Genomic DNA, 25,461 nt, shown 5'->3' on the forward strand with positions numbered 1-25,461 from the left:
GAATCCCAGAAGCATCTTCCAGTCTTACGATTAATGGAGATTCCTGTATTAACTAAAGACCAGGATTCAGTCACAGGAGGTCGTAATGAAATTGTTATATTAACCATTTTATGGTCACTTAAGTTGGAATGAGAGATCACTATGTCCTGAATGAACGAGAACGTATCATAGTCTGAGATTACATAGTCTAGGATGTATTCACCCCTGAATGACCCATGTGTAAACTTAGCTGGAGTGTCAGAAGGCATTCTGCCATTCACTATGAGCCCCTCTACTGAGCTCAGTTCCTCTAGTAAGATCTTTCCTCTTTTGTTAGTTTTTATTTTATTGGGAAATACAGATTGAGGTATATTATATGCTTCTTCCTTAGATTTGTTCCTAAATATATCTAAACTTAGGTTAGACACTTTACTATTTAAATCACCCATAAGGAGAATATATGGGGGCTCAGCAAGCTCTAACAGCTGCTTTACATAGGAAAACATTCGCTTTAAGACAGAATTAAAAGTATGTTCTGGCGGTATATATGTATTTACGATTACAAGTGATGTTCGACTACCTATTAGTGACAGATTATTAATGGTTATTACTTGGAAGAGTTTGCTAATGTCAGTATAATGGGAAAATTGCCATTGTAAGGAGTTAGATAAAAAACAGGCAATTCCCCCTTTCGCATGACCTCTATTTGAGGGTATAGCGGGGGCCTCAAAAACTAAATAATCTTTCCCCCCATATTGTATATCTTTACACCATGTTTCTTGTACACATAGCACATCTGCCTTCAAGGAAAGAATAAAATCCAGTTTCTCAGGGGAATTATAGAGACCTGCAGCGTTCCAGGAGATCATTTTTAATTAACTGTTAAAGATGTTGAAATAGTCGTTTGTTGTTCGATGTATTATTCGTTAGAGCTCCTGGTAACCAATTCCACTGCAGGGGGTCTTGACTTTGAGAAGGAATCATATTCTCATTACATGGAAGTATCTTAGAAACCATACGCTTACCCCTAGAAACACAGATTTTTAGGTCTTTATTATGGGCAGGCGGATCATCCAGCCTAACACCCAACTTTAGAGTTCTTTCTCTGGGGCAAATACTAATAAAAGGTAACACATCTATCCCTCTACATTGGAAAGCTTCTGCTTGTTGGAGAACGAGATTAGGAATTATCTTTGAGCAAAATTTAGCCCTTACACGTTGCCCATTATCACATGTTATAGCAGAAACCAAGTCGATATCACTTGACTGAATTAATTTTAAGCACTCAATGTCCTTAAGGCAATTAAGCAACCATGATCTGTTCAGATTTAAATCCGAGTCGAATAAAGGCAGAAAATCCAGTGTCAAGGTATCCACCCACAAGGGAGGATCTTTCAGAGGCGGGTTTGTTGAGACCAATGTCACTTCAGATGGGAGCTGAAAAATAGGGGCAGTTGGATTAAGTACCCTTATTACTGTGGGCTCAGTTCTTATGTCTCCATCAGCTGGTGCAGGAAGATCAGTCTCATTACCCACGGAACACAGGGCTCTCTCTTTACTATTTTTATCAGCGGAAGTATCTTTCACTACAGAACTGGAAACACAAACCTCAACCTCTTTCCTGGGAGTATCCAATATAAAACTTTTTGAAATTTCTATTACATTAGAGGCTTCATTTAAATGTTTTTGGAATAAAATTTGCCTCTGTCTTCTTTTCGCATACTTCCGGACTGGCTTCCTATTCTTTCCTTTATACTTTTTTCTTTTTTCTTTTTTTATTCCCTTAATACCAGATGTTGCTTCACGTTCTTTTTTCTCTTGGTTAAAAATAGGGAATAAAACACTTCCAGTAGTTTGATTACCCTCTACCGGACATTCTTCCTCCATTAATTGACCTTTTGCAGTAGATTGATGTATCACCAGTACGCTTTCTTCCTTCACTATAGAGTCTTTCTCTCTTTCATTCAACATTTTTAAGGAAGTTGGAATTAAGGTCTCAGAAGGCTCATGGATATCCACCTTTAACGTCATCCCAGCCACTGCATTTGTTCTTAATGAAGTATTACTGACCATGGTATTTATGGCAACAGTATTAGTAGGATGAGCTATTCCGTTCTCCGTATTTTTTGCCACTAATACTTTCAGAATCTCAGTAACTGAGTCCATAATGCAGTCAGAGCTCACTGCAAATTTTCCTAACAAAAGTAATATTGAAGCCAGTAGATCTTCAAGAGCTATCAGAGAATCCGAAATCGGTTTTTCATTTTTCGGATAGCCAGACGCGGTATAAGCACGGCTCCCAGAAAGATTTAATTGTGGTGATTTTAACTCACTATGCGTAGAAAGGATATCATTGGATGCTATAGAAGGGGTGCTACTATATAGTAGTAATCCAGAAGGTGTCGCTCTATTAGGGGTTTTGATAAGTTCAGACTGATTCACCGTTCCCTCGTCCAAATAGCGACCACAGAGTTCTAGATCAATACTCGACGGAATAGATAGTTCCACAATATCTTTCTCCGTGTGTTCAACATTCTCATTATGTTGTTTTATTTCCGACTTTATTAGCAACGGAATAGGAAGATCTCCTTTAGTTGAACATAATGGGAGAATAACTTCATTAGTATGTGGCTGACTCATCGTAGGTACATCATACTTAGAATCAGTCACTACTTCATGTTGAGAGTCAGTTTGTGATATCAGCCCCTCATCTGTTATTAGAGGTCCTTCTGTATCCTTATTAACTGGTTTGTCCCATATTTGCATTAGCTGCATTTGTCCCTTTAACACTCTTCCAGAGCGTAGTGTATTTGCAGTCATAGTGCAGAAGGCTGTAACCAATATGCAGACCAATATCACCAGAATTATATGAAAAAATTCAAAAAAGAAAATAATAAACTGTCTTTTAAAAAGCCAATACAGAGGTAGTGCAGAGAACACTAAACCAAGTGAAGGATCTGCCGCCTCACAATATCCTCGTCTGCAGTAAGTTAATGAACCAAGTATTCAATAAATAAATGAAAATACCGGGGCCCGGCCCGGCCTACCTCGGTCACTGAGGGCCACAGAGGGCCCGCCTTTGCCCGGGCTTAGCCCGGCGTCCCGCGAGGCGGGAATGTTAGTCTGTTATATCTTGCTTAAAGCTGTGGGCGTGGTGCTGGTCCGGGCCAGGTGTGCCTGGGCAGAGGGAGTCTTGGGACTTGTAGTCTCCCACAAAGCACCAGGCCACCGGCAATGTAGAACCAGGATTAAAGCGCCACTCGCATTCAGGGCGCTGTACTGCAAAAATGTCTCCCGGCCACAGCAAGCAGGAAATAGGCACACGGGCTCTCCAAACAACGAAGAGAGCTTCAGAACTCCTCACAGCTCACACGATCTCCGCACAAACAGCTCCGCGCAGCGGCACCCGCGATAGCGGGTGCGGCAAGCTATTATGAAAGCGCTTGAAGCTGTAGGCGTGGTGCTGGTCCGGGCCAGGTGTGCCTGGGCGGAGGGAGTCTTGGGACTTGTAGTCTCCCACAAAGCAGCAGGCCACCGGCAATGTAGAACCAGGATTAAAGCGCCACTCGCATTCAGGGCGCTGTACTGCAAAAATGTCTCCCGGCCACAGCAAGCAGGAAATAGGCACACGGGCTCTCCAAACAACGAAGAGAGCTTCAGAACTCCTCACAGCTCACACGATCTCCGCACAAACAGCTCCGCGCAACGCCAGATCCCCTTTTGAGGCCGATGAACTATTGGAATCCATCTGTAATCATTCCCAGGGCAAACTCTAACTGATTAGAACTATTAAGCTCTTGTTCATACACCATAACGCTCACCTATACCATCTGATACATATTGAGAACAGAGGATAGGAACATCGAACCTTTCTGAAACACTCTACTCAATGTCTCATACTTAATCGCCTGGTACAGGGATCTGTAGTAAGCTTCTAGCATGTTAAGTTTTAAAAAGATTCTGAGTTAGTTTAACGACAAGAAGAAGATATATATAAAAAAAAAAAAAAAGAACACACACAAGGATTCATAAGATTTATAGGACGGGGAAGGGAAAAAAGAGGGAAAAAAAGGAGGGGAAAAATAAGAAAAAAAAAAAGATATATACACAAAAAAAGAAGTCGAAAGATCCCTAAAGTGTAAAAAAAAAAAAATAAGAGGGAGAAGAATGTGTACATTTTTTTTTTACATAAGTCTATGTTTTTCAGGGGGGTACTTTGCGATGTGGGAGGAGAAGGCATTGTAAGACGCGAATCCGGCGCTACATCTGGTCGGAGTAAGTACGGGAGAGTTCTCCAAGGGTGGGGTGGAAGGGGTGGGTGGAGAAGGGGGAAGCATTAAAATTCAAAAAAATCCTCAGGAGTCAGGCCTTCCAAGACAAGTTTTTAGTCCAAGTAGAGGAAACTGCCATTTTTGGGATAATAATATAAGCATGAGAGGTAGGGAAGTGCAAATAGGGATGGATGTTGGAAGATGACCTCTGTTCAGTTCCTATCTTGGAATGTCAATGGTCTGCGCGTGCGAGGTAGAAGAGAACGTATTTTACAATATTTACGAGACTCTCCAGCGCAGATCATAGTCATCCAAGAATCACATCTTTTAAAAAGTGAGGCCAACATAATATTAAAAAACAGAGATGGATAGACAAATTTATTAGTACTGATCACAACGCAAATATAAGAGGAATTCTCCTAATTTGCAAAAAATCTGCAAAGGTTCAGATTCTTCATTATAACGAAGACCAAAGTGGTAGATGGCTCTTGGTGAGTATGTCTATCAATGGTTGGGTGTGTAATCTAGTTGGATATTATGGTCCCAACACAGATGATTCGTCCTTTTTAGAAACAATAAGGAACCATTTAACGACCTCTTCGGATCCAATAATATGGACAGGGGACTTAATGTTGTATTAAACCCAAAACTAGACCAATCCACCCACCATAGTGGTCATAGAGGTCATGCTCCTTCTAAATCTAGACAGTCCCTTGAGGGGATAATGGGACAAATAGGCCTGGCAGACTTATGGCGAGAAAAAGCAGGTAATAAACAAGGGATATCCTATAGAAACTTAAAATACAAACACACCTCAAGAATTGATTTTGCGTTATTTAGCTATTGCCTCCAAAGCTCTATAACTAGTATTAACTATATTCCCTCTCATCTATCGGATCGTTCATCTCTTATTTCTTTTAAAACTTCCAGATCAAACTAAACATCCTTCCTCGTCATTCGACCGCTCTATCTTGTTAGATCAAGAGGAAGTGACATATTTGATGAGTGAAACAAGTACGTTTTTGGATATAGATTTGAGCTCAGCTCCCCTTGACACGGTATGGGAGGCTCTAAAAGCATTCTTGAGAGGATGTATAACAAACAGATCCTCCCACCGGCATAAAATGTATAGATTGAAGATTAAAAACCTTGAACAAGAACTAGGAAGGATTGAGCAGAGGCTTGAAGCCTCAATTGGTTCACCTCAAGACCAAAAAAATATGTGTGACCTGAAAAATCAACTAGATAACATTTTACAAGAGAGAGTATCGTAGAGATGGGAGGCAAGTAAAATCTCTCATTTTGAATTTGGAGAAGCAGCGGGTAAGATTTTGGCTTGGAAGGTCAAGCCAAAAATTATATACGAGAAATCAATGTTGAGGGCGAGAGTGCTGCTAGAACATCTACTAAAGAGATAAGTACTGCCTTTAAGGGAATTCTTCGAGGAAATATACAGGGAAGATACCCTAGACGATCAGCACATAAGGTTAAATCTGTGCACTCTACCGTCCCTTTCATCCATACAGCGCGACGGGATCGAGATGGAAATCTCTGAGACGGAAGTGAGAAATGTCATTAGGTCACTAAAGCATGGTAAGGCCGCTGGTCCTGACGGGCTTTCAGGTGAATTATATCGTGCCCTGATAGATGTAATCGTCCCTATTTTAATGGCCCTCTTCAATGGAATCTTGAGGGAGGGACAAGACCCCCTAGATCTTGGGGTGAGGCCACTATAGTATTGATCCCCAAATCAGGTAAAGACCCAACTTTATGTGGGTCATACCGCCCGATATCATTACTGAACGGCGATTATAAGATCGTTGCTTCTATCATGTCATCTAGATTGGGTTCAGTAGTGGGGGAAATCATACACCAAGCCCAGAAGGGATTTATTAAAGGTCTCCAGCTTTCCTTTCTGACGTATGATCTTGTGGGGGCAATCGATATTGCCTCATCCTTTTCCCTTACGTTGGCAACACTCACCCTAGATGCGACTAAAGTCTTTGATAGGGTCAATTGGCCCTATCTTGGTGCTGTCTTGAAGAAGTTTAACTTCGGTAAGAAGTTCTGTCACACTGTAGCACTTATGTACAATGCACCATCTGCACGGCTCTTAATCAATGGTACACTGTCTGACTCATTTAAAATCTTGAGAGGTACAAGACAGGGCTGCCCGCTCTCTCCTCTCCTCTTCAATCTGTACATTGAACCATTTGCAGAAGTTTTAAGGGGAGATGTACTTATTCCATCATTCAGATTTGGGGAGTGGGAAAGGTGGGTAGCTCTTTACGCAGGCGACATTTTAATTCTAACCTCAGATCTGGAGACCTCATTTCCAGAGGTTATTAAGAGAGCCGAAGAGTGTGGCCGCATCTCGGGGTATGAGATAAACGCAAGTAAAACTGACATCATGGCATGGAATATCCTCAATTTACAGCTAGATGTGACCAATTCAATGCGTTATCTGGGTATCCGAGTGGTACAAGATGTCGGTAAAATTGCTCAAGTTAACCTAAAGAGAGTGTTCAATGAGAGTAGGAAACTGTTAAAATCTTGGTCCAATCTTCCATTGACTATCCTCGGCAGAATAAGTCTGATAAAGATGTCTATCCTCCCTAAATGTACTTTTATTTTTAATACCATCCCCCTCGCATTCGACAACAAAATCTTGGAGAAATGTCAGAGAGTTAAACTCCTTTGTTTGGAACTATAAATCGGCGAGAGTGGCATGGAAAAAACTGAGGAGGAGGAGGGAAAAGGGGGGACTGTCCTTGCCTGACTTGCAGTATTTTGCCTTAGCCTTTCAGTTGTCTCATTCCAGAATGCTTTTAAAAGTTCCATCTAACACATCTATTGGCGTAATGTTTAAACCCTTAAGTGCTGCCTCGGTGCGTTGGCCGAAGGCAGCACTACCTCCCCAGTGCTGCGCACGACCATTGGACGTCCATTCAGCACTAGTTCCAATGGACAGCGCAGCACTGGGGAGGGATGTTTACGAGCATCTATGAGGTTAAAGCCATGCTGATTGGAGCTGATATACCAACTAATGGTTTCATGTTTAAATTCGGGGATCAGAAATACTTCAAAAAAGTGAAGCTAAAAACTCTTATGTCCCAGGCGAAGGTCTGGTCACAAATAAGGAAAAAACTAGGTCTGCCGTATTTCTCAAATTATGCACCTATCTGGGAATCTCCCGGGTTACCGCTCTGTCTGAAAGATAGGCTGGCAATACCGGTGAGAGATGGAGGAATATCAACCTGGGGTGATTTGCTTGTTGGCGAATCACTGAGGTCCTGGGAGGAGTTACGGGATCAACTGGGCTTAGAGTTTTCGAGGTTCAAGTTTATACAACTAGATAGTTGGGAGAAAGCACTGGCTAGGTCAGGGGTAACACTTGGGAAGAGCAGTACTATAGAACAAAAGTTGGTAGAACGACTAGGAGGGGGTAAAGAAGTTTTGCAGCGGTACTGGAATCTGCTAGAGGAGATAGACGGTGAATTCACCCTCCCGGAGCAACTATGGGGAACAGAGCTCGGGGCCCAAAGTATTGACATCTGGCAGAAATCTTGCACCCTGCTATGCAAAATTGTTAAACCTGCATGGCTAAGGCGTAACCATTTTTTTACAATACATCGAGCCTATTTCTCCCCCTTAAAACTGTCTAAATTCATTCCAGGAAAGAAATGCAACAAATGCAATTATATCGCGGCCTCGGAAATCCATATGTTTAAAGATTTTCCTAACAAACACAGTTCTGGAATGAAGTGAAAGAGACTCTGGACTCCATTCTTAATATCTCGGTGTCCATTACATTACCTCTTATTATATTTGGATGGGACAACAGTTTAAGGGGTCATGCAAGGACATTTTTGTTTTACGCAGTACTACTCGCAAGAAGACAGATATGTAAGGTCTGGACAGAAAATACGGCACCAACACACACAAACTGGTTGTCATCCCTGTATGAAACATCCAAGACAGACATGCTGAGATCCTGCAGCACACGTAATGTGGCTTTTTGAGACATTTTGGTTCAGTGGACACAATAGCCGGGGTATTTTATTTTATTTTATTTTTTTTCCCCGGTCCAATGATTATGCCACAATACTCCAAGAACTAGGCCCCCCTCTCGTTTTTATGGCTGGTTCCACAGGTTTTAACACCAAGTTTGGAGTCATCCCCTGCACCTCTTCGGGTCATCTCCTGCCGATTCTCACTAATCGCGTTTTCTGCTGCAGCTACAACTACGCACTCTGATTTAAGACGCGCATGGCAGTTGGAGGCTAATTAAGAGGAGGGCAAGGCAAATGAGGATAAAAAAAAAAAATTATTGCAGAGTTGTTATTCTAGTACTGGTTATATGTGCTGCAACAACTGTTGGACTGTAGCAGAGAATTATGGCCAGCAGTGGAGTTAAATAAAAAGGCATTGTATAGTTCTACCATTTTAAAATAGTAATGAACACATACATGAAATACAGAATGCATTAAGATAAAGCCTATACCCCTATGATGCCTAACTAGATGTACCAAAGTGTACCTAGCATGTGTGCAGGTCTTAGAGAGCCAAGAATCCCCCTAGGATTTAGTCTAACCCCATTACCTTAGTGGGACTTCATCCTGATTCTCGAGCTGGACCGTCCAGGGTGGGTGAGGGACTTCTGCCAACTGGAGCTGTGGCATGACGCAGGTTGCAGCGTCTCAGATATCAGAGTGTCGGCATCGAAATCTCGGTCTCCTCTCTTTTGCTTGGTCAAAGGGAGGTATATTTATACCCAATAGGTGCATTGGAATGTTGGCATTGATGTCATGCATATTTAATGAGTTCTTGAAGAAATCAATAATCCTGTGCTAGGTAAAATCCCAAGAGCTAGGGGTCTGTTTCTAAGAATTCGTTGTGACTTTAGGTTAGTCACTGTTGGACATGGAGATGACGTATTTAGGATGGACCGTCTTCTGCACCCAGAGCACACGTCAGATAAGGGACAGCCTCTGTTGCTCGTTATTGTAAAGGGAGGGCTAATGTAGGTGAAAGGGCCTTAACTCGGTGAACGGGCCTGCCTGTCTCTGTGGCACGAAGGATTTGTGCTTCTGAAACGGTGCACCTTTGTTAGGTCTCAATTTAACATATAACAACTGAGGTAACATTTTTAGTGGGAGACTTAAGAGAATGCAGGGAGGGTGGAAGTTAGTGGCTCCCCAAAGATTCCTCCAGAACTTTCCATCACATGTAGGAAAGATTAGTTTTTTTAACAAATATTGAAGTTTGCGAGGGATTTTAGGTAACATAACCTGGTGAGAGCCACACAAGTCACTCCATCCTGGATACCACTGCATGTTCAGGTTTTAAAAATGTACAGTTTTGCAAGGTTTCACTAGATTCCAGCTGAGCTAGGGCCGATAATCCACAGCTAATCACATTGCAAAAAAAGGATCCGTTTTCAGTGGAAAAATGTGATGCGTTTATGTTGCATTTTGGGCCAATTCAGTATGTGGGCATAGGCCTAACCTCACAAGCTTGGCATCTTTTTTTTCGGTAGACTTGGGGAAACAGAGAATAGTAGAACACATGGTATTACCAATTGTCTTTCTATGCATGTCTGCCTTCCAAATGTAAGAAAGTGTGTAAAAAGGAGTCATTTTGAAAAATGCCCTCTAATTCACATGGTAGTATGGTTACCCGCAAATTCAGATATATGCAGATAACCAGTGCTTCTAAACTCAGTATCTTGTTCCCAATTCAGAGATTCATAGGTTTCCTTGATACCTAATTTTCACTTTTTATATTTTTCTAAAGGATTTGCTGTATACCTGGTATACAATGAAAAACCATTGCAAAATGCATCTAAGTTATTGGTTCTGTGTACCTCAGTTTCATGGTGAATCCACACGCCCTATATATCCCCGCAACCAGAAGGGTCCAGTGAATAGAAGGGTATATTGCTTTAATAAATCTGCCATAGTTAGAAAAAGGTACAGTTGAAAATGGAGGCATAGATGGCTGTTTTTTCCAACTTAATTACAATATTGGTTTATTTCAACTGTTACTTTATATAGGAAAACATTGAAGGATCAACACAAACAACACTTTGCTCTATTTATATAATTATGTCTACTTTTTAGACATATACAGCTGTCCACGATCCATTATTGTTTTCATACCAAATTGTTACCACTAACTGGTACGTAGAGCCAATAACTTGGATATCAAATTTTTACCACTAACTGGAGGGAGTTTGAAAGTACAAAAAATAGGAGCAATAGGCTAAATCCCAGTAAAATGCAAATAATATGTCAAACAGTTTGGTTTACTGATAAATGCCTGCCTTGGAAGATGGTGATTTTATCACCACATACACTTTGTTGATACCGGTCGCAGGGAAAAAATACCAGACACTTTCGTCTGCAGCACATTTTACACCTCTTTTCCCCAAAAACACAAAATGTGGCTGTGTTTAGGCTAATTCCTCAGTCCTCTCTAGGGGAATCCTCAAACCCTGGGGAGCTTTAAAATTCTTAGAAGGTTGGAAAAAAGAACAGACATTTATCGTGGATACCTTATGTGGACAAAGAGATATGGGGGCCTCAAGGCAAACTATGCCACATAGCCCAAAAAAGTCATGGCACAGGAGGGTGTATAGGCCTGGTAGCAAAGGAGTTATTGCTTCATGACATTCACTACAATTGAACGTCTTTAATGTTCACCATTGTTGGAGAAGTCACTGCTGCGTATCTCTAGACATGTTTTTCAGGATGTTTGTCCTTCAACAATGGTGAAAGTCGAAGACTTTCAATTCAAGTGAGTGTAATTATATACTGCATTTACCACACTGCATCAGAGTTAATTGTGTGCTGATATGCCAGGCAGTTTACTCCCTCCTCCTTTTCTGATTGGCTAGTTGGTGAGTTGGGCTACCAATGCTCTGTGAGTGGGACAGAGCCTAGAGAAGGGTTTGAGTAGCATTTCTAGCACTTGTCCACGAAAGTAGGACAAATATCCTGGAAAACGCGTTGTAAGATACACAACACTGGCTGCACCAGCACAGTGAAAACTGAAGGCTAAAGTGAGTGTCAATATACACTGCATGTCCCATAATTCTTCTGGGAAAATTGTGTGCTGTATGACAGGCTGTGTGCCAACTCCTCCTTTTACAACTGCGTACAGTTACAGCTACCAGAACCAACGTATCGACATGCACTATCTTGTCTGCAAGTGCTAAATGTATATACTAAATCAGCTTTCAGAGACTCAATCCTGTCAACAGCCAGTGGTTGCCTCTACTTAAAGTTCTTGTCTGGCACATCTTTAAAACGTTCTTGAATTGATTTATTTTCTATATGCAGCACTTACCGTATGGTTTGGGCGTTGAAGCCATCAAACCTGATAGGAAATAAAGTAACATTATATCATTACTGCTTTGTATGAACATATTAATTATAACCCATGGCACTCCATTGCAGACATTGCCATTAAAATCCCATGACATGTTATACCAGGTGCTCTTCCTATGCAAAGATAACATTTTTAGTGTGGGGTGCAATTTTCTTTCGTAAATCTCTTTAGAACAAGCAAATATGCATCCTCTCTTCTACTGACAATACATTAAAAATCATATTTTCCTCATTGGTAGTGACTCTTATAATGCCTCATAGAAATGAGCAGTTTTATTTTGGCCTTCTGCATTTATTTTCTGTGGAAATACACACAGAAAAAACAGAACACGAAGGAGGTGCTTATTGTCTACCAAACTGGGGTAGCATTAGTCCACCCTCATGGGTTACTCTGAGAGTGGGCATATGTCCCTCTTCCTGCCAACCTACCAACGGAATGTTCCCTTGTCCTGTAGGGCAGGTAAATGTGTTAGTATGGTATGATCATGATCCTCTCCTAAAGCTGAATATATGCACAGACCCTGCCAGCAATTACAGAGTTAACCGTCAAGGTTAGATCATGCACAGAATACACCATATGTCTGTGGGGTAGCTTAAGACCCCCACAAAGGTGGCTTTATTCAAGTCTTTCTGATGGCATGTCAAATCAGTATTCTAGATTATGTATTTTACATTCCTTAGATTTAAGCCCAAAGAGAACTTACATCTGTTCTTGACATGATTCATTCTCTAGGTGCTGCACTTACCAGAGTTGTTTGCTGTCGGGAGCAGAGTACCTATTAGGAAGAAAAGTATTACTTATTACTGTGTTGATTATAAAATCAAGATACATGCAGTTCCTCAACTGAATGCTTTTATCTTGCCTTTGTACTACTTTGGAATGTAATTAAGCCAATTTTTAGATAAGCAAGAATGAACATCAAAACGATATTTTACATGAATCACTGCAATATGGAAGTACACAATTGCACTTGAGTACTGAGAGTGGCAGACAACTGTATTAGGTCCCTTTTGTTCAGGATAGCAGCCTAGACAGAGCCGCCCCACACACACACAAAAACTGTAAATCAGAACACTCTACAAAGACGATCACACCTATTGCGCTATCCTTCCACCAAAAAGTAGAGATCTGAAACAGGACCATGGTCAGGTATAGCATTAAATGGTAAAATAGAAATCTCTGTTTGCTAGAGATAGGCTTTATCAAGAGACTACACAAAATACATGTTATCCTTAATATGGGTGTGGTGGATGAAATTTTGTTTGGGTATTCTAGGAATTTAGCATTTTTTCAACAAGTTAATTTTTTTTTCATTCCGTCTGTATTTCCTTAATTCAGGCCCTAGCCTGCATTGAACAGCAGTTCTATATTAAGGGCACGCGATGGATTTTGCTGACATCGGCCAAATATTCAGTATATGGTGGATTAAGTAGTAAGTGTGGTAGATGTTTCATTATGTAGAAAATAGAGCTAACTCAGAATCACATGGTGCAGTGTCCCTTGCTATGTTCATGAGCATGCCATCTCTGAGCAAGGTAAAGTACTCCACTGGCCTGCCAGCTGAATTTAGAGCTGCCCTCTGGCCAGTGGGGATCTCTTGCATTGGCAGGATTCACTGTCACAGTGGTTCCTGTAATTCATTGAAAGTTAGATGGATCGCTCTGTAAACACGACATGACCTTCCTGTAAACTTTCATTGCGTTTTTAATTTTCAAAAATTAAATCCTAAAGAAGGCTTTTGTTTTAAAAAATAAAAAAGCAATGTCCATCACTATGGAAATATTCTCCCACTGAGTATGGGGCATTTTGCAGTCTTCACTGCCTCTTCCCACCAGGTTCTGCCTGGTGGTGACTGGCAGTGCAATCTTGCTATTTCATTGCACACTGTAAATAGAGTGGATAGGCAATTGGCAAACCCTCTCGATAGCCCTTACTCTAAGGGAGGTTAGTGGTCTTTCAGTTTGTCGGAGAGGGCACCTGTCACCTTCACGACGGAGTACTTTCACTGTCGAACTCTAAATTGAGAACATAGTCTACACCATAGTTTTGGGTTCATTGTTGTCCTCCTTTTTTATTATGACCTGATCTTATTAATTCTTTACATTCCATTCTAAATGATATAGTTTTTTTCAATACAATACATTAACTCTATTAGATATTTTACTAACTAAATAAGCCTGGGGAGACAGATATTTTACTTATTACATAAACCTGGAGAGACGACAAAATTTGTCTCTTGCCATGACGTAAACCGCACAGGCTTCTTTTAATCGCTAATTCCCTCCTCACCCAATTTAACATCAACTCACTCCCTTTCTCGCTTCTATTTAAATGACTTGAAGTCTCATATAAAATGGCAGAGCAGGCTGGTTTTGTTGTGTAGATCCTCCCTTGTAGATACACACAATGGCGCTGAGTGTCAGTGCTGTATATCTGGTTTCAGGCCCACGGCCTCAGATTTGTACAGTGGGCGTGCATCAACCCCAAATTCCCAATGTGGACTACAGTAAAAGTTGGATGACGGTATGACTGAACGCAACTGTGTACAGTCAAATCAAGGGAGGAGGTATTACACTGCCTTGCATATCAGCAATGGCGTAACAATAGCCCTCGCAGCCCCCTCTGGCACTCTTGACAGGGTCCTGCCCATGTTGGGCCCTTCCTTGTACATTGCACGAAGGACCCTCAAATCATGTTATGCCACTGCATGCCTGCACACAAATTGCCAAAATGAATTGTGTTAAATGCTTTGCTTCATAACATTCACTTAAATAGAACATCTTTAGTGTTCATCATGGTTGGTGCAGTCAGTGCTGTGTATTTCTAGACACATTTTGAGGATGCTTGTCCTTCAACAAAACTGAAGACTTTCAACTCAAACTAGTGTAATTTTATGCTGCTTTTCCCACAAGGAATCTGGGTGAGTTTGCAATGCAATTTTCTCCCTTCCTCCTTCTGTGATTGTCTGCTTGGTAAGTTGTGGGTCTGGCCTACACTGTGTGAGTGGTGCTGGAACCTGAGAAGGGTGTGAGCAGCAGTTCTAGTATCCCCATATTTACTAATCTGCTGAAGTAGTATAAATGTCCTGAAACGTGTTGAGAGATACACAACACTGACTGCACCTGGAATAGGGAAAACTAAAGACTTTCAACTCAAGTGAGTGTTAGTATACACTGCATTTGCCATAATGCTTTGGGACAATTGTGTGCTGGTATGCCAGGCAGTTGCCCCCTCCTCCTTCCACTACTGTGTACAGCATAAGCTTGCTGAACCAATTTATAGATATGCACTATCATGTCTACAAGTGCTAAATGAATATACTCAATCAACTTTCAGAGACTCAATCCTGTCCACAGCCTGTGCTAGTCTCTACTTAATGTTCATTCCTGGGACATTTTTAAAATGTTCTTAGATTGATGTATTCAATGTATGCATCGCTTACCAGAGGGTTTGGGTGTTGAACTATCAAACCAGTTAGGAGGTAAAGGAACATTACATTGTTAATGCTTTGCATGAAAAGATAAATTGTAACAGATGGCACTCCATTGCAGACATTGCCCTGATTATCCTGTAACGTTCCATACCAGGTGCTCTTCCTATGTAAAGATAACATTTTTAGTGTGGGTGAAATTTTCTATCACAAAACTCTTTTGTGCAAACACATGTGCATTAGCTTTTCTTAATTTTTAGTGTACGTGTGATGCCCCTTAGAAATGAGGAGCTTTCTTTCAGCCTTCTGCGTTTCTTTAATGTTGAAGAACACCAAGAGAAAACCATACTAGGCAGGAGGTCCCTAATGTCTATCACTCATGAGGTAGCATCAGGATCGACCCGTGCAGGTAAGATCGGTGCGGCGGGGTGGAGGGGGACTCGACAGACGACGATGTGGGAACATTAAATACATATTTATTTCCCCTTATCGTCATCTGTCAAGTCCCTGCCCCACCACTCTTGCCTGCACGGGCCACAGCTCGGTACAGTTAGTCTAACCACTGATGGCAGAGTGGGCATGTGACCCTCTTCCTGCCCACCTACACACAGACTGTTCTCTTGCCCTGTAGGGCAGGCAGGTGTTTTAGTGTGCTGCGATCATGATCCGCTTCTAAAGCAAAGTCATTGGAATATATTCCCAAACCCTTCCTATGATTACAGACTTAACCATCAAGGTTTCCTCCTGCACAGACCCCACCTTGTGTGTGTGGAGTATCTGAAGACCCTTACAAAGGTGGCTACATCCCAGAACTTCACCTGTCTTTCTTCAAGTCTTTCTAATTGCCTGTCAAAATCTGAATTCTACATTATGCACTCTACTCTCCTTAGATTTAAGCCCAAGGAGAACTTGCATCTGTTCTTAATATGATTCATTCTCTAGGTGCTGCACTCACCAGGGGTTTTGGCTGTCGGGGGCAGAGTACCTATTAGGAGAAAAAGTATTACTTATTACTGCCATTGATTATAAAATCAAGATAACCGTAGCTCCTCAACTAAATGCACTTATTTTGCCTTTGTACAACTTTGTAAAGTAATCAAGCCAATTTTAGATATGCAAAAATGAACATCAAGACTAGGTTTCACAAGAATCACTGTAGTATATATATGCATGTATGCACTTGATCATGAGAGTAGCAGACATCTGTATGATGACCCTTTTGTTCAGAACAGCTGCCCAGACAGCCCCCGTCCCAAATGCAAAAGGACTGTAAATCTGCACCCCCTACAAAGATATTAGACAAATTGGGGTGGCCCTGTGTCCCTCAGAACCTGGGTATATATGATATATAAAGAAGTGGATCTGTCAGGTCACTATTTAGAGAACCAAGCTATAATGCTTGAACACACCACAAGGACAATTATTTTTTGGTCAAAAATGACTCTTTGTATTATATTGATACTATGTACACAAATTAATGAACATGGCTGTCCATCAAACAATGTGATTAAAGTGCAAAAAGTGACTTTGTGGTGATAAATGAAAAAGTGCTATACATGAAATATACAAAAAAGGTAACACATAAAAGCAGTAATATGTTACTGTACAATCTTCTCAATGCATGAATGCAAGCCCAAAAAAGGACTTTGTGTTGAGGCCTGAGAAACTGGGTGGACTAGTGTGACTGCTACGTTGACGTTTCAACCCTAGGAATTAGCGCAGTGTATTATGCGTCAAGGGCGGGTCTTCATCACGACAGGGGGTAGATGAGCAAAAGTTGACAGCGGCAATTAATGATGTGGGTCCTAAGGAATGAATGGGGCAGGATCCAAATGAATGCCGCACAAGGAGAACCACACCTGACTATTGTGGTCTGAATAAAGGAAGAAATTCATTCAATCTCCACTAGCCTGTCGAGTAGAAAATCCAAGAATTCAAGGAATGTAATTTAATTAACTCCGCCAACAGGTGATCATTAGGTTGGAGAGGAAGAGACGTGACCTATTTATTCCTTCTGCTTCCGTCAAGTTACTAGCTTGAAACCAGGATCTGCTTCTGGATTTTTAATCTTTTTTTCCCCTGGACAAATACTTCTCTAAGAGCTCCCTGAAACATGGTTTAGCCCACCCTGAACTTTAGGCATCAGGGTGACCGGCTGATGAAGCATTACACCACTAGGGTGTGTGAGGGTATATATAAAACAAAAGGACTTGCCTCCTTTCCCACTTCCTAGTGGCATACAATTCAAAGCTTCACATAGGGACTTCTCATCACTGTTTAGTCATGATCCCTCCAATACATTAATCGCTGAAAATGATTCGGATTTCAGGGGAGTACTTCTTGCGAAAAAGTCTTTATTTAGCTCACCAAAGCCTGTCCACACACATCTTTATCTTTTCTCACTGTGCACTGTCATCAAGGTGAAGTTGCCAGTCCTCTAGAAGGGGGTCCTCTTGGGATCCTCGTCTAGATCTTCATTCCAAATACCAGGTCAGCTGGTTGGATGCCTGTAGTACTGTGTAGGGTTGTGCACTATGCTCTCCGTAGCTGGAACGATGCAGGGTCTATTGGTGCTCTCCTTAGTGTCCCCATGACCCCGTGATCATAGGATTGGCTTGTGGGCACAGTTGTGTTATCTTCTGATAGCAAATGTTCATTTAGTCCCTGAATATTTCAAATTCACGGCTTTTGAATACTGGTCTATTGTCTTTCTTGATGATTTTGAGAATTCTACATCTAGAATAGACATCCTGTACGACCAGAATAAGCTGTTTGCACTTTTGATGTTACTCTCCGCACAGTGGGGAGCCGTGAACATTCTCCCTTTCCTGTAGTTATTTTCCATGAGCTACTACACCTCTGTGTATTTCATGTGCCAGGAAAACCAGTACTAGCTTCAGAGGCTTTGGAATGACTGTGCTCCTAACCCTCGGTATGATTCTGTTAGGGACTTACAGAATGTTAACAGTATCTAGGCAATGGCACCAGGGAGTTAGCAGGTATATATGCTGTGTTACAGCAACTATGACTGTACAGTGCAGCTACTAGCTTGCTTGAGCTGCAACAAAAGCTTTCACTGACTTTAATGTGATAGAATAACACTTTAATTCTTGTCTTTTGTCTGCATAACATAATCAGGGACACTGGAATTATACAGCAGGAGAGGGCTAAATTATGCAGCCGGACAAGGCAAACTGTGCAGCATAATTAGGCACATTTTGGAACAGTAGTACTTCATTATTTTGTCTTTGTTAAACTTGGTAACACTGTCTGTGCATTCGTTGCACCTCATTAGTACCATTTATATACCCAAATATAGCAATACGTTATATGTCTGCTTCAGGGACTTCAGCAACTAGTATGTACAGTCATGTTGTGCAAAGGGGTGCTGTGGAAATATTGTGTGATAATAAACAAGATATGCATTTATGCCAAAATATTATTTATGTTTTTGCACCAAACCATATACATTGTACTTTGATTAGTGACAGGTAACTTTATTATTGGTAAAACACCATGAATACAGTAGAGCCTTGGAACGAAACATGAAGGGAAACTAATTATGAAACTATTAGGACCTGACTGGCCAGAACTAAAACTACAAAAGAACTGCCCCTGAGAGGGGGAAGACATACAAATATACATTTTCAAACAGCTAGTACACAAAAGTTGATTGGCTTACAGGAAGTATTTAAAAACCTGACATAACTGGGAATTTTTGGGGACACACTTATTGAAGCCCACATAAACGATGCATACCGCATATCAATAACGAAACACAATGAAGCAGTCAATAGGAATAGACACTTACTATAAAAAATAAGTGACTGTATTCTGTTGTGTCAATCAATCAATCAATCAGGACACTTATAAAGCGCACTACAAACCGGTGAGGGTCTCAAGGCGCTGGGGGGGGGTGCTCCTACTGTCAAAGAGCCAGGTCTTGAGGAGTCTTCTGAAGGCCAGTAGGTCTGGGGTCTGCCATAGGTTGGTGGGGAGGGTGCTCCAGGTCTTGGCGGTGAGGTGGGAGAAGGATCTGCTGCCGGATGCGGTGGACTGTGGCGAGGGCGAGGCCGGCGGAGCGGAGCTGGCGGTTGGCCGTGTGGAAGCTGATTCGTCTGTTGAGGTATGATGAGCCGGTGTTGTGGAGAGCTTTGTGTGCGTGGATGAGGAGCTTGAAGGTTATCCTCTTGTTGAGGGGGAGCCAGTGCAGTTCTCTCAGGTGGGGTGTGATGTGGCTGCAGAGGAGGATGTCGAGGATCAGACGTGCTGAGGCGTTTTGGATGCGTTGCAATCGTCGCAGGAGCTTTGCTGATGTTCCTGCATAGAGGGCGTTTCCGTAGTCCAGCCTGCTGGTGACGAGGCCCTGTGACTGTTCTTCTAGTTTTGGTGTTGACCCACTTGAAGATCCTGCAGAGCATTCGGAGGGTGTTGAAGCAGGAAGAGGAGACAGTGTTGACCTGCTTAGTCATGGAGATGGTGGAGTCGAGGAAGACCCCTAGTTTGCGTGCAAGGTTGGTGGGTGTCTGGGCGATTCCTAGTGTTGTCAGCAACCAGGAGTTGTCCTAGGCTGAAGGGGTGGAGCCGAGGATGAGGACCTCCAAGTTCAGCTTCAGTCGGCTGTTCCTCATCCATTCGGCGACGGCCTTTATTCCTTCGCGGAGGTCAGTTTTGGTGGTGTGAGGGTCTCTGGTGAGGGAGAGTATCAGCTGGGTGTCGCTGGCGTAGGAGATGATGTTGAGGTCATGTGGGCGACGTGGGCGAGGTGTGCCTTGTAGATTTTGAACAGCATCGGGCTGAGGGAAGAGCCCTGGGGTATGCCACAGATGATCTCAGTGGCATTGGAGCGGAAGGGGGGAGGCGGGCGCTCTGAGTTCTGCCGGAGAGGAAGGATGTGGTTCAGTCCAGGACCTTCTCTTGGGTCCCGGCCTCATGTAGGCATGTTCTTAGTGTGCGGTGGTAGACCGTGTTGAAGGCGGCTGACAGATCCAGGAGGATGAGGGCCGCTGTTTCTCCGTGGTCAAGCAGGGTCCTGATGTCGTCAGTGGCGGTGATGAGGGCAGTTTCAGTGCTGTGGTTGCTGAGGAATCCGGAATGAGATGCGTCTAGGATGCTGTTCTCCTCGAGGTAGCGAGTCAGTTGTTTGTTGACGATTATCTTGGTGACCTTCGCTGGGAACAGGAGCAGAGAGATGGGTCAGAAGTTCTTGAGGTCCTTGGGGCTCGCCTTGGGTTTCTTGAGTAAGGCGTTGATCTTGGCGTGCTTCCAGCTTTCTGGGAAGGTTGCTATCTCGAAGGAGATGTTGATTACTTTCCGGAGATGGGGTGCGATTAATGTGCAGACTTTGTTGAACATGTGGTGAGGACATGGGTCTAACAGTGATCCGGAGTGGATTGTGTTCATGATCTTGCTGGAGTCCTCGTCGTTGATGCTAGTCCAGGAGAGCAGGCGGTTGGTGCGGGTGGTGGTCGTGGGGGCGGTGGTTATCAGGGCTGTCGTGGCGTTGAAGCTGACGTGGATGTCGGCGATCTTGTGGTGGAAGAAGGTGGCCAGTGAGTCGCACAGGTCTTGCGTAGGTGGGATGTCGTTGGTGTTGGTGTTGGAGCTGCGGTTGAAGAGTTCCTTCACAATGTTGAAGAACTCTTTGCTGTTGTGAGCGTTGTTATCTATGCGGTCTTTGACTGAGGCCCTCTTGGCGGCTCTGATGAGTTTATGGTGTCTGCGAGTGGCATTCTTGTGGCCTACATAGCTGTACGGTATTTGTTCATGGAGCCAGTTCTTCTCCAGTTTTTGGCATGTTCGTTTGGAGGCTTGGAGGTCTTCGGTGAACCAGGTGGCTTTCTTGCTGGTGTGGCTGTTGGAGGGTGTCTTGAGCGGGGCGAGGGTGTTGGCGCAGTTGTCGATCCATTATCTGAGGTTGCGGGCGGCGGTGTCCGGGTCGGTGGAATTGGTGGGCTCTGGGCAAGGGCTGTGGTTAGCTGGTCTTTGGTGACTTTGCTCCAGCAGCGTTGAGGCATCTGTTGGGTGCGGTGGTGCGTGGTGGGCTTCCTGAAGGTGAAGTGGATGCAGTGGTGGTCAGTCCAGTGGGGTTCGGTGGTGTGGTTGAAGGTGTGTGGTGCTTTTGAACTTGCTTTACGGGGACATGATGAATCTGAACATTCCAAAAATGTAGGCGTATTCTGAGGCCTTGTAGATTTAATAGCAAGCATAGACAGGTAAATGGAAACACATTTAGCAAGTGCTACAGTTTTTAAGGGCACCTCTAAAACGATACAATTTGAACTCCTTAAGTGAATGCTAGATTACAAGTAGCTATATTGTCCAACAGTTGAAAAACACAGACTTTGCAGCTATTCAGGCTGATAACATCACTGGTGTGACCACTAAATCACAGTCCACATTAATCTTTGGTGCCTAGACAATGGCAATAAACGTGTGGTGAGGTCCTATGGTTTCACATATTTAAAAAAAACTGTAGTGCAGAAACCATAGCTTCAGCTATACTATGTAAACTGAACTGAATTTTTCCAGAGCAGCCTAAAAAAACAAAAGCGTATTGCACAAAGCTAAGATGGTGCTTTAGTAATCAGTGGAATCTTTGGTGCAGTAAAAAAAGAATTAGAGATGTGTACCCTAATGTCCATTATGTGGATTGTTATGACAGGCAACATCATTCTATTATGCAACAAGCAGTAGCAAAGATCTCCGAGGCGCAAATTTTCAATTTAGGTGTAGGAGTCATGGCTTATTCTTCTCACATTCCCCCAAAAGAATGGAAGTACTTCGGGACATTTGTGGCAATAAGTCCGGTAATGGGATCCCCAACTTGTTTGAATGTATAATCAAGCTAATATTCTAATATAGAGTTGATCTTGAGAAATGTTTCAACGCCATTGAAGGCAATGGTGTGAATCAAAAAGTCAAAATGAGGATTGTGGCTTTGCTAGAAGACAGAGAGTTTTAGTTCAGTCTCTTTTTGTTTCCTGAAAAAATTCCTTATGTCAACATATAATACATACACTTACAAAAATGTGAAATAGATACTGTCTTTGTGCAAAGAGCTACCAGTCAATTGGCCACCAGCATAAGAAAAGTCAGAGAAGGAACTGTCAATTTAGACAGAATATTGTCAAATGATTCTGGTTTTTCAAACTGTACAAAACTCATCAGAAGTCTTATGTGAATTGAAAAGGATATATGGGACACTATAGTTGTGCATGCAAAGGAATGTTTTTCTTTTACAAAGCATTTGGTGAGTGCCACATAACTGCAAAGTAATCAGTTTTCAAAATATGATACTTACTCCCTTGACCAGGCCATAGCGGGCACCGGGCAATCCCATGGTGCGCCGCATGGGTGGGGGATGGTTTTGGGCCCTTGGGGGCTGTTTTTGTTACAAGGCCATTTTTGCAGCCAAAAACCGGCCCAGCAAAGAGCTTGGCGGCACCTCCAACCCCCCGAGTGGGGAAGGGGGGGGGGGGGAGGGGGGGGGCGGCCGAGAACTATGCCACTACCGGTTTTTGTTCCCAGTCCGGCCCTGCCCTTGACCAAGCATCTGAAAGAGGCTGTGGAAGCTTATCCTATGAGGTTCTAAGAACTGACATGTTTTGCTAGCTTTAATTCAGAAACTTCATATGGAAAAGTCACATACAGAGACAGTGGCTTTACTAAAAATACTAATTACCACTTCTATGACAACAGCAGAGTCAGAACAATGTTTTTCTACTTTAAACATAATCAAGGCATTCCTGAGGAAAGACAGACTGCTTTAGCAATCCTCTCTATAGGAATAGACCTTATTAGGAAAATCCCAGGGCCTCATTTATGAAAAGTGACGCATCGCTGCGTGAAAACAGCGATGCGTCACTTTTCACTGCGCACTCCTTGCGACACCAATGATGCGTCATATTTAATGTATGACGCATCATGTCGCAAGGACCTACAGATTCGTCAGTATTTCTGACGCATCTGTAAGCGCAAAAGTGACGCATTGCTGTAGTGTGTTACAAAAGTGACGCATCTCCAGCAATGCGTCCTTTCACATGGGGAAAGCCCCATGTGAAAGGGCTTGCGTCAGTCTTACGCCTGCTGTGAGGCAGGCGCAAGATTTTGACGCAACTGCATCCTAAAAGTGATGCAGTGAAATCTCATAGATTTCACTGCGTCACTATTACGAGGCTTTTTGCGTGGGAACGCCCCCTCTGCATACATTATACCTGACGCAGGTATAATGTGGCGCAGGGGTTTAAAAAGTGACGCATCTACCTAGATGCGTCACTTTTTAAATATGGCGCAACAAGGCGCATGTTTTACGCTGCAGATGCGTCACAAAAAGTGACGCATCCGCAGCGCAAAACTGACGCAAGGCCTCATAAATGAGGCCCCAGGACTTTAATGTTAAAGTGATCGAGACGCTTGTAGCCATTATAGATAGACGTGCTGATTTTCTAAAAAAAAAGTGAACAATATCTCAATCCTACCTATTCTTGAATGCTGATAGTTTATGGCCTGCTCAATTGTTCATCATCTGCTGTATGGATATTGGAGTCACTGAAATCACTGGTGTATGCCTGACTTCAATTTGCCTAATGTTTACTTTACGTTGGATGCTCTCAGTGAGACATACATGCCTTGTAGAGTGCTCTCCTACTTTTCAATGTTTATTCTTTGCAGTCTTACTGTGTCCAGTCCGACAAATTACTATTGCTTGTATTTCCTCAGTAGATATAATTTCAAAAGGTATATCAATAAATAAAGAAATCTGTGAGGTGCTCAGCATTGGTATTTTAAAGTCTGTTATGAAGTCCTGTGATGTTTCTGTATAAGCAGCTGCCTACGTTATTATCATATGAAATCTCTTTATTGATGTCATAACTACACTTTCACAAGTACTTTATTGACCTTCTTGCTTTCTCAAACGTGCCTACTGTATTTTAAAAAAATCTCAGAGCGAGATACCACCTGATTTCCCCTTATGCTGGTATGGCGCACTCATTACTCTAGCTCATCACATTGCACTCAGCCACAACTTTTACCCCACACCACTTTCAAATGTCACCAGACGCCACTGTGTAAAAATGAGTTCATTTTCGGCCTATTGTGTTTCCTTATTGTCGAAGTACATAGAGAAAAAAACTAGCTATGCAGGAGGTGCGTAATGTTTACCACACATTTGGTAGCATTACTCCAAATGTAGAGGGCTTGATGTGTCCCTCTTCCTCCTCACCTACCCACAGACTGTTCTTTAGTCCTGTAGAGTAAAGTGCGTAAGTGTGTTATGGCCATGATCTCTGGCTTGGCAATTCAGGCTGGACTGTTTCCATGAGGAACAGGGCCAAGACTGATTTGCATATGGCTGGGTCTAAACTGGAGTGGCATGGGGAGTAAAAGAACAACCAATTTACCCAGATCTCTTGACTGGGGGTGAATGTTTGATTTGTTCTTTATTGACTCATCATTTTTGTATCTTTTGGGATAAAATAAAGAATCACACATGCACGAGAATCCATATGGAAAACCTGTTGAGACTGTGAATGGTGTGTGACACACCGATTGAAACCCACTTAAGCGATGCGTACTGCAATCAATAAAGAAGCACAATGAAGCAGTTGATAGGAATAGACACATACTATCAACAATATTTAATTGTATTAGTTTCTGTGGTGCTTTTGAGCTGGCCTTTTGCCAGCATGATGAATCCTAAAGTTACTCAAATCCAGGTATAGTCAGAGGCCCTGTAGATGTAATAGCAAGCATAGACAGTGAAATGTAAGAACATTTAGCCAATAGCGGTCGGTGGTGGGAGTTCTGCTGGCCTGTGACGTACGGCCAAATACAGGTAAGTAAACATATACAAAAATAAAACTAATTTTGTTGCCTGGACTGCATCGCATTTGGCGATTCAGTGCGCACAATGAAATTTTGTTTATTTATTTATATGTTTGATGACCTGTATTTGGCTGTATTCGATAGATTACTACCCCAACCGTGCCCTTCCCCCGCCCCACGTCACCGCACTGCAGCACTTCCACCACCGACAGCTACTGCATTTAGTAAGTTCTCTTATCTCCAAGGGCACCTCCAAAATGATACAAAAGGAACTCCTTGAGTGTATGCTAGAGGTTATTAGAAGCTATGGCTACTTTCAATCCAAAAGTCGGAATGAGGCCCCTGGCTTTGTTAGAACACTACAAGACTGAGATTTTTAGTGCTTTCTATTTTTGTTTCACAAAATAATGCCTCATGTCAACATATTGTACGTCCAGTTACACCAAAAAGATATTTTCTTTGTGCAAAAAGCTACCAGTCAGTTTGTCAACAACATGAACAAAGTCATAGATGGGATTGACAATTTAGACAGTAGACTGCCAAAAGATTCTAGTTTCTCAA

General features: G+C 42.5%; 1 protein-coding gene across 1 annotated transcript in view; it reads right to left on the reverse strand.

Annotated features, from left to right (window-relative positions):
* Positions 1-25,461, reverse strand: part of LOC147712246 (uncharacterized) — a 168,015-nt gene that overhangs the window by 88,467 nt on the left and 54,087 nt on the right. Inside the window, exons 11-13 of the mRNA XM_086919606.1 lie at positions 16,028-16,057; positions 12,388-12,417; positions 11,601-11,630 (exon numbers count right to left, since the gene is read on the reverse strand). Of these exons, the coding sequence (XP_086775732.1) occupies positions 11,601-11,630; positions 12,388-12,417; positions 16,028-16,057 (90 nt within the window). The remainder of the gene's footprint in view (positions 1-11,600; positions 11,631-12,387; positions 12,418-16,027; positions 16,058-25,461) is intronic.

Source organism: Lissotriton vulgaris, chromosome 5 (genome assembly GCF_964263255.1).
Source record: "Lissotriton vulgaris chromosome 5, aLisVul1.2, whole genome shotgun sequence".
In the NCBI taxonomy this organism is placed as follows: Eukaryota; Metazoa; Chordata; class Amphibia; order Caudata; family Salamandridae; genus Lissotriton; species Lissotriton vulgaris.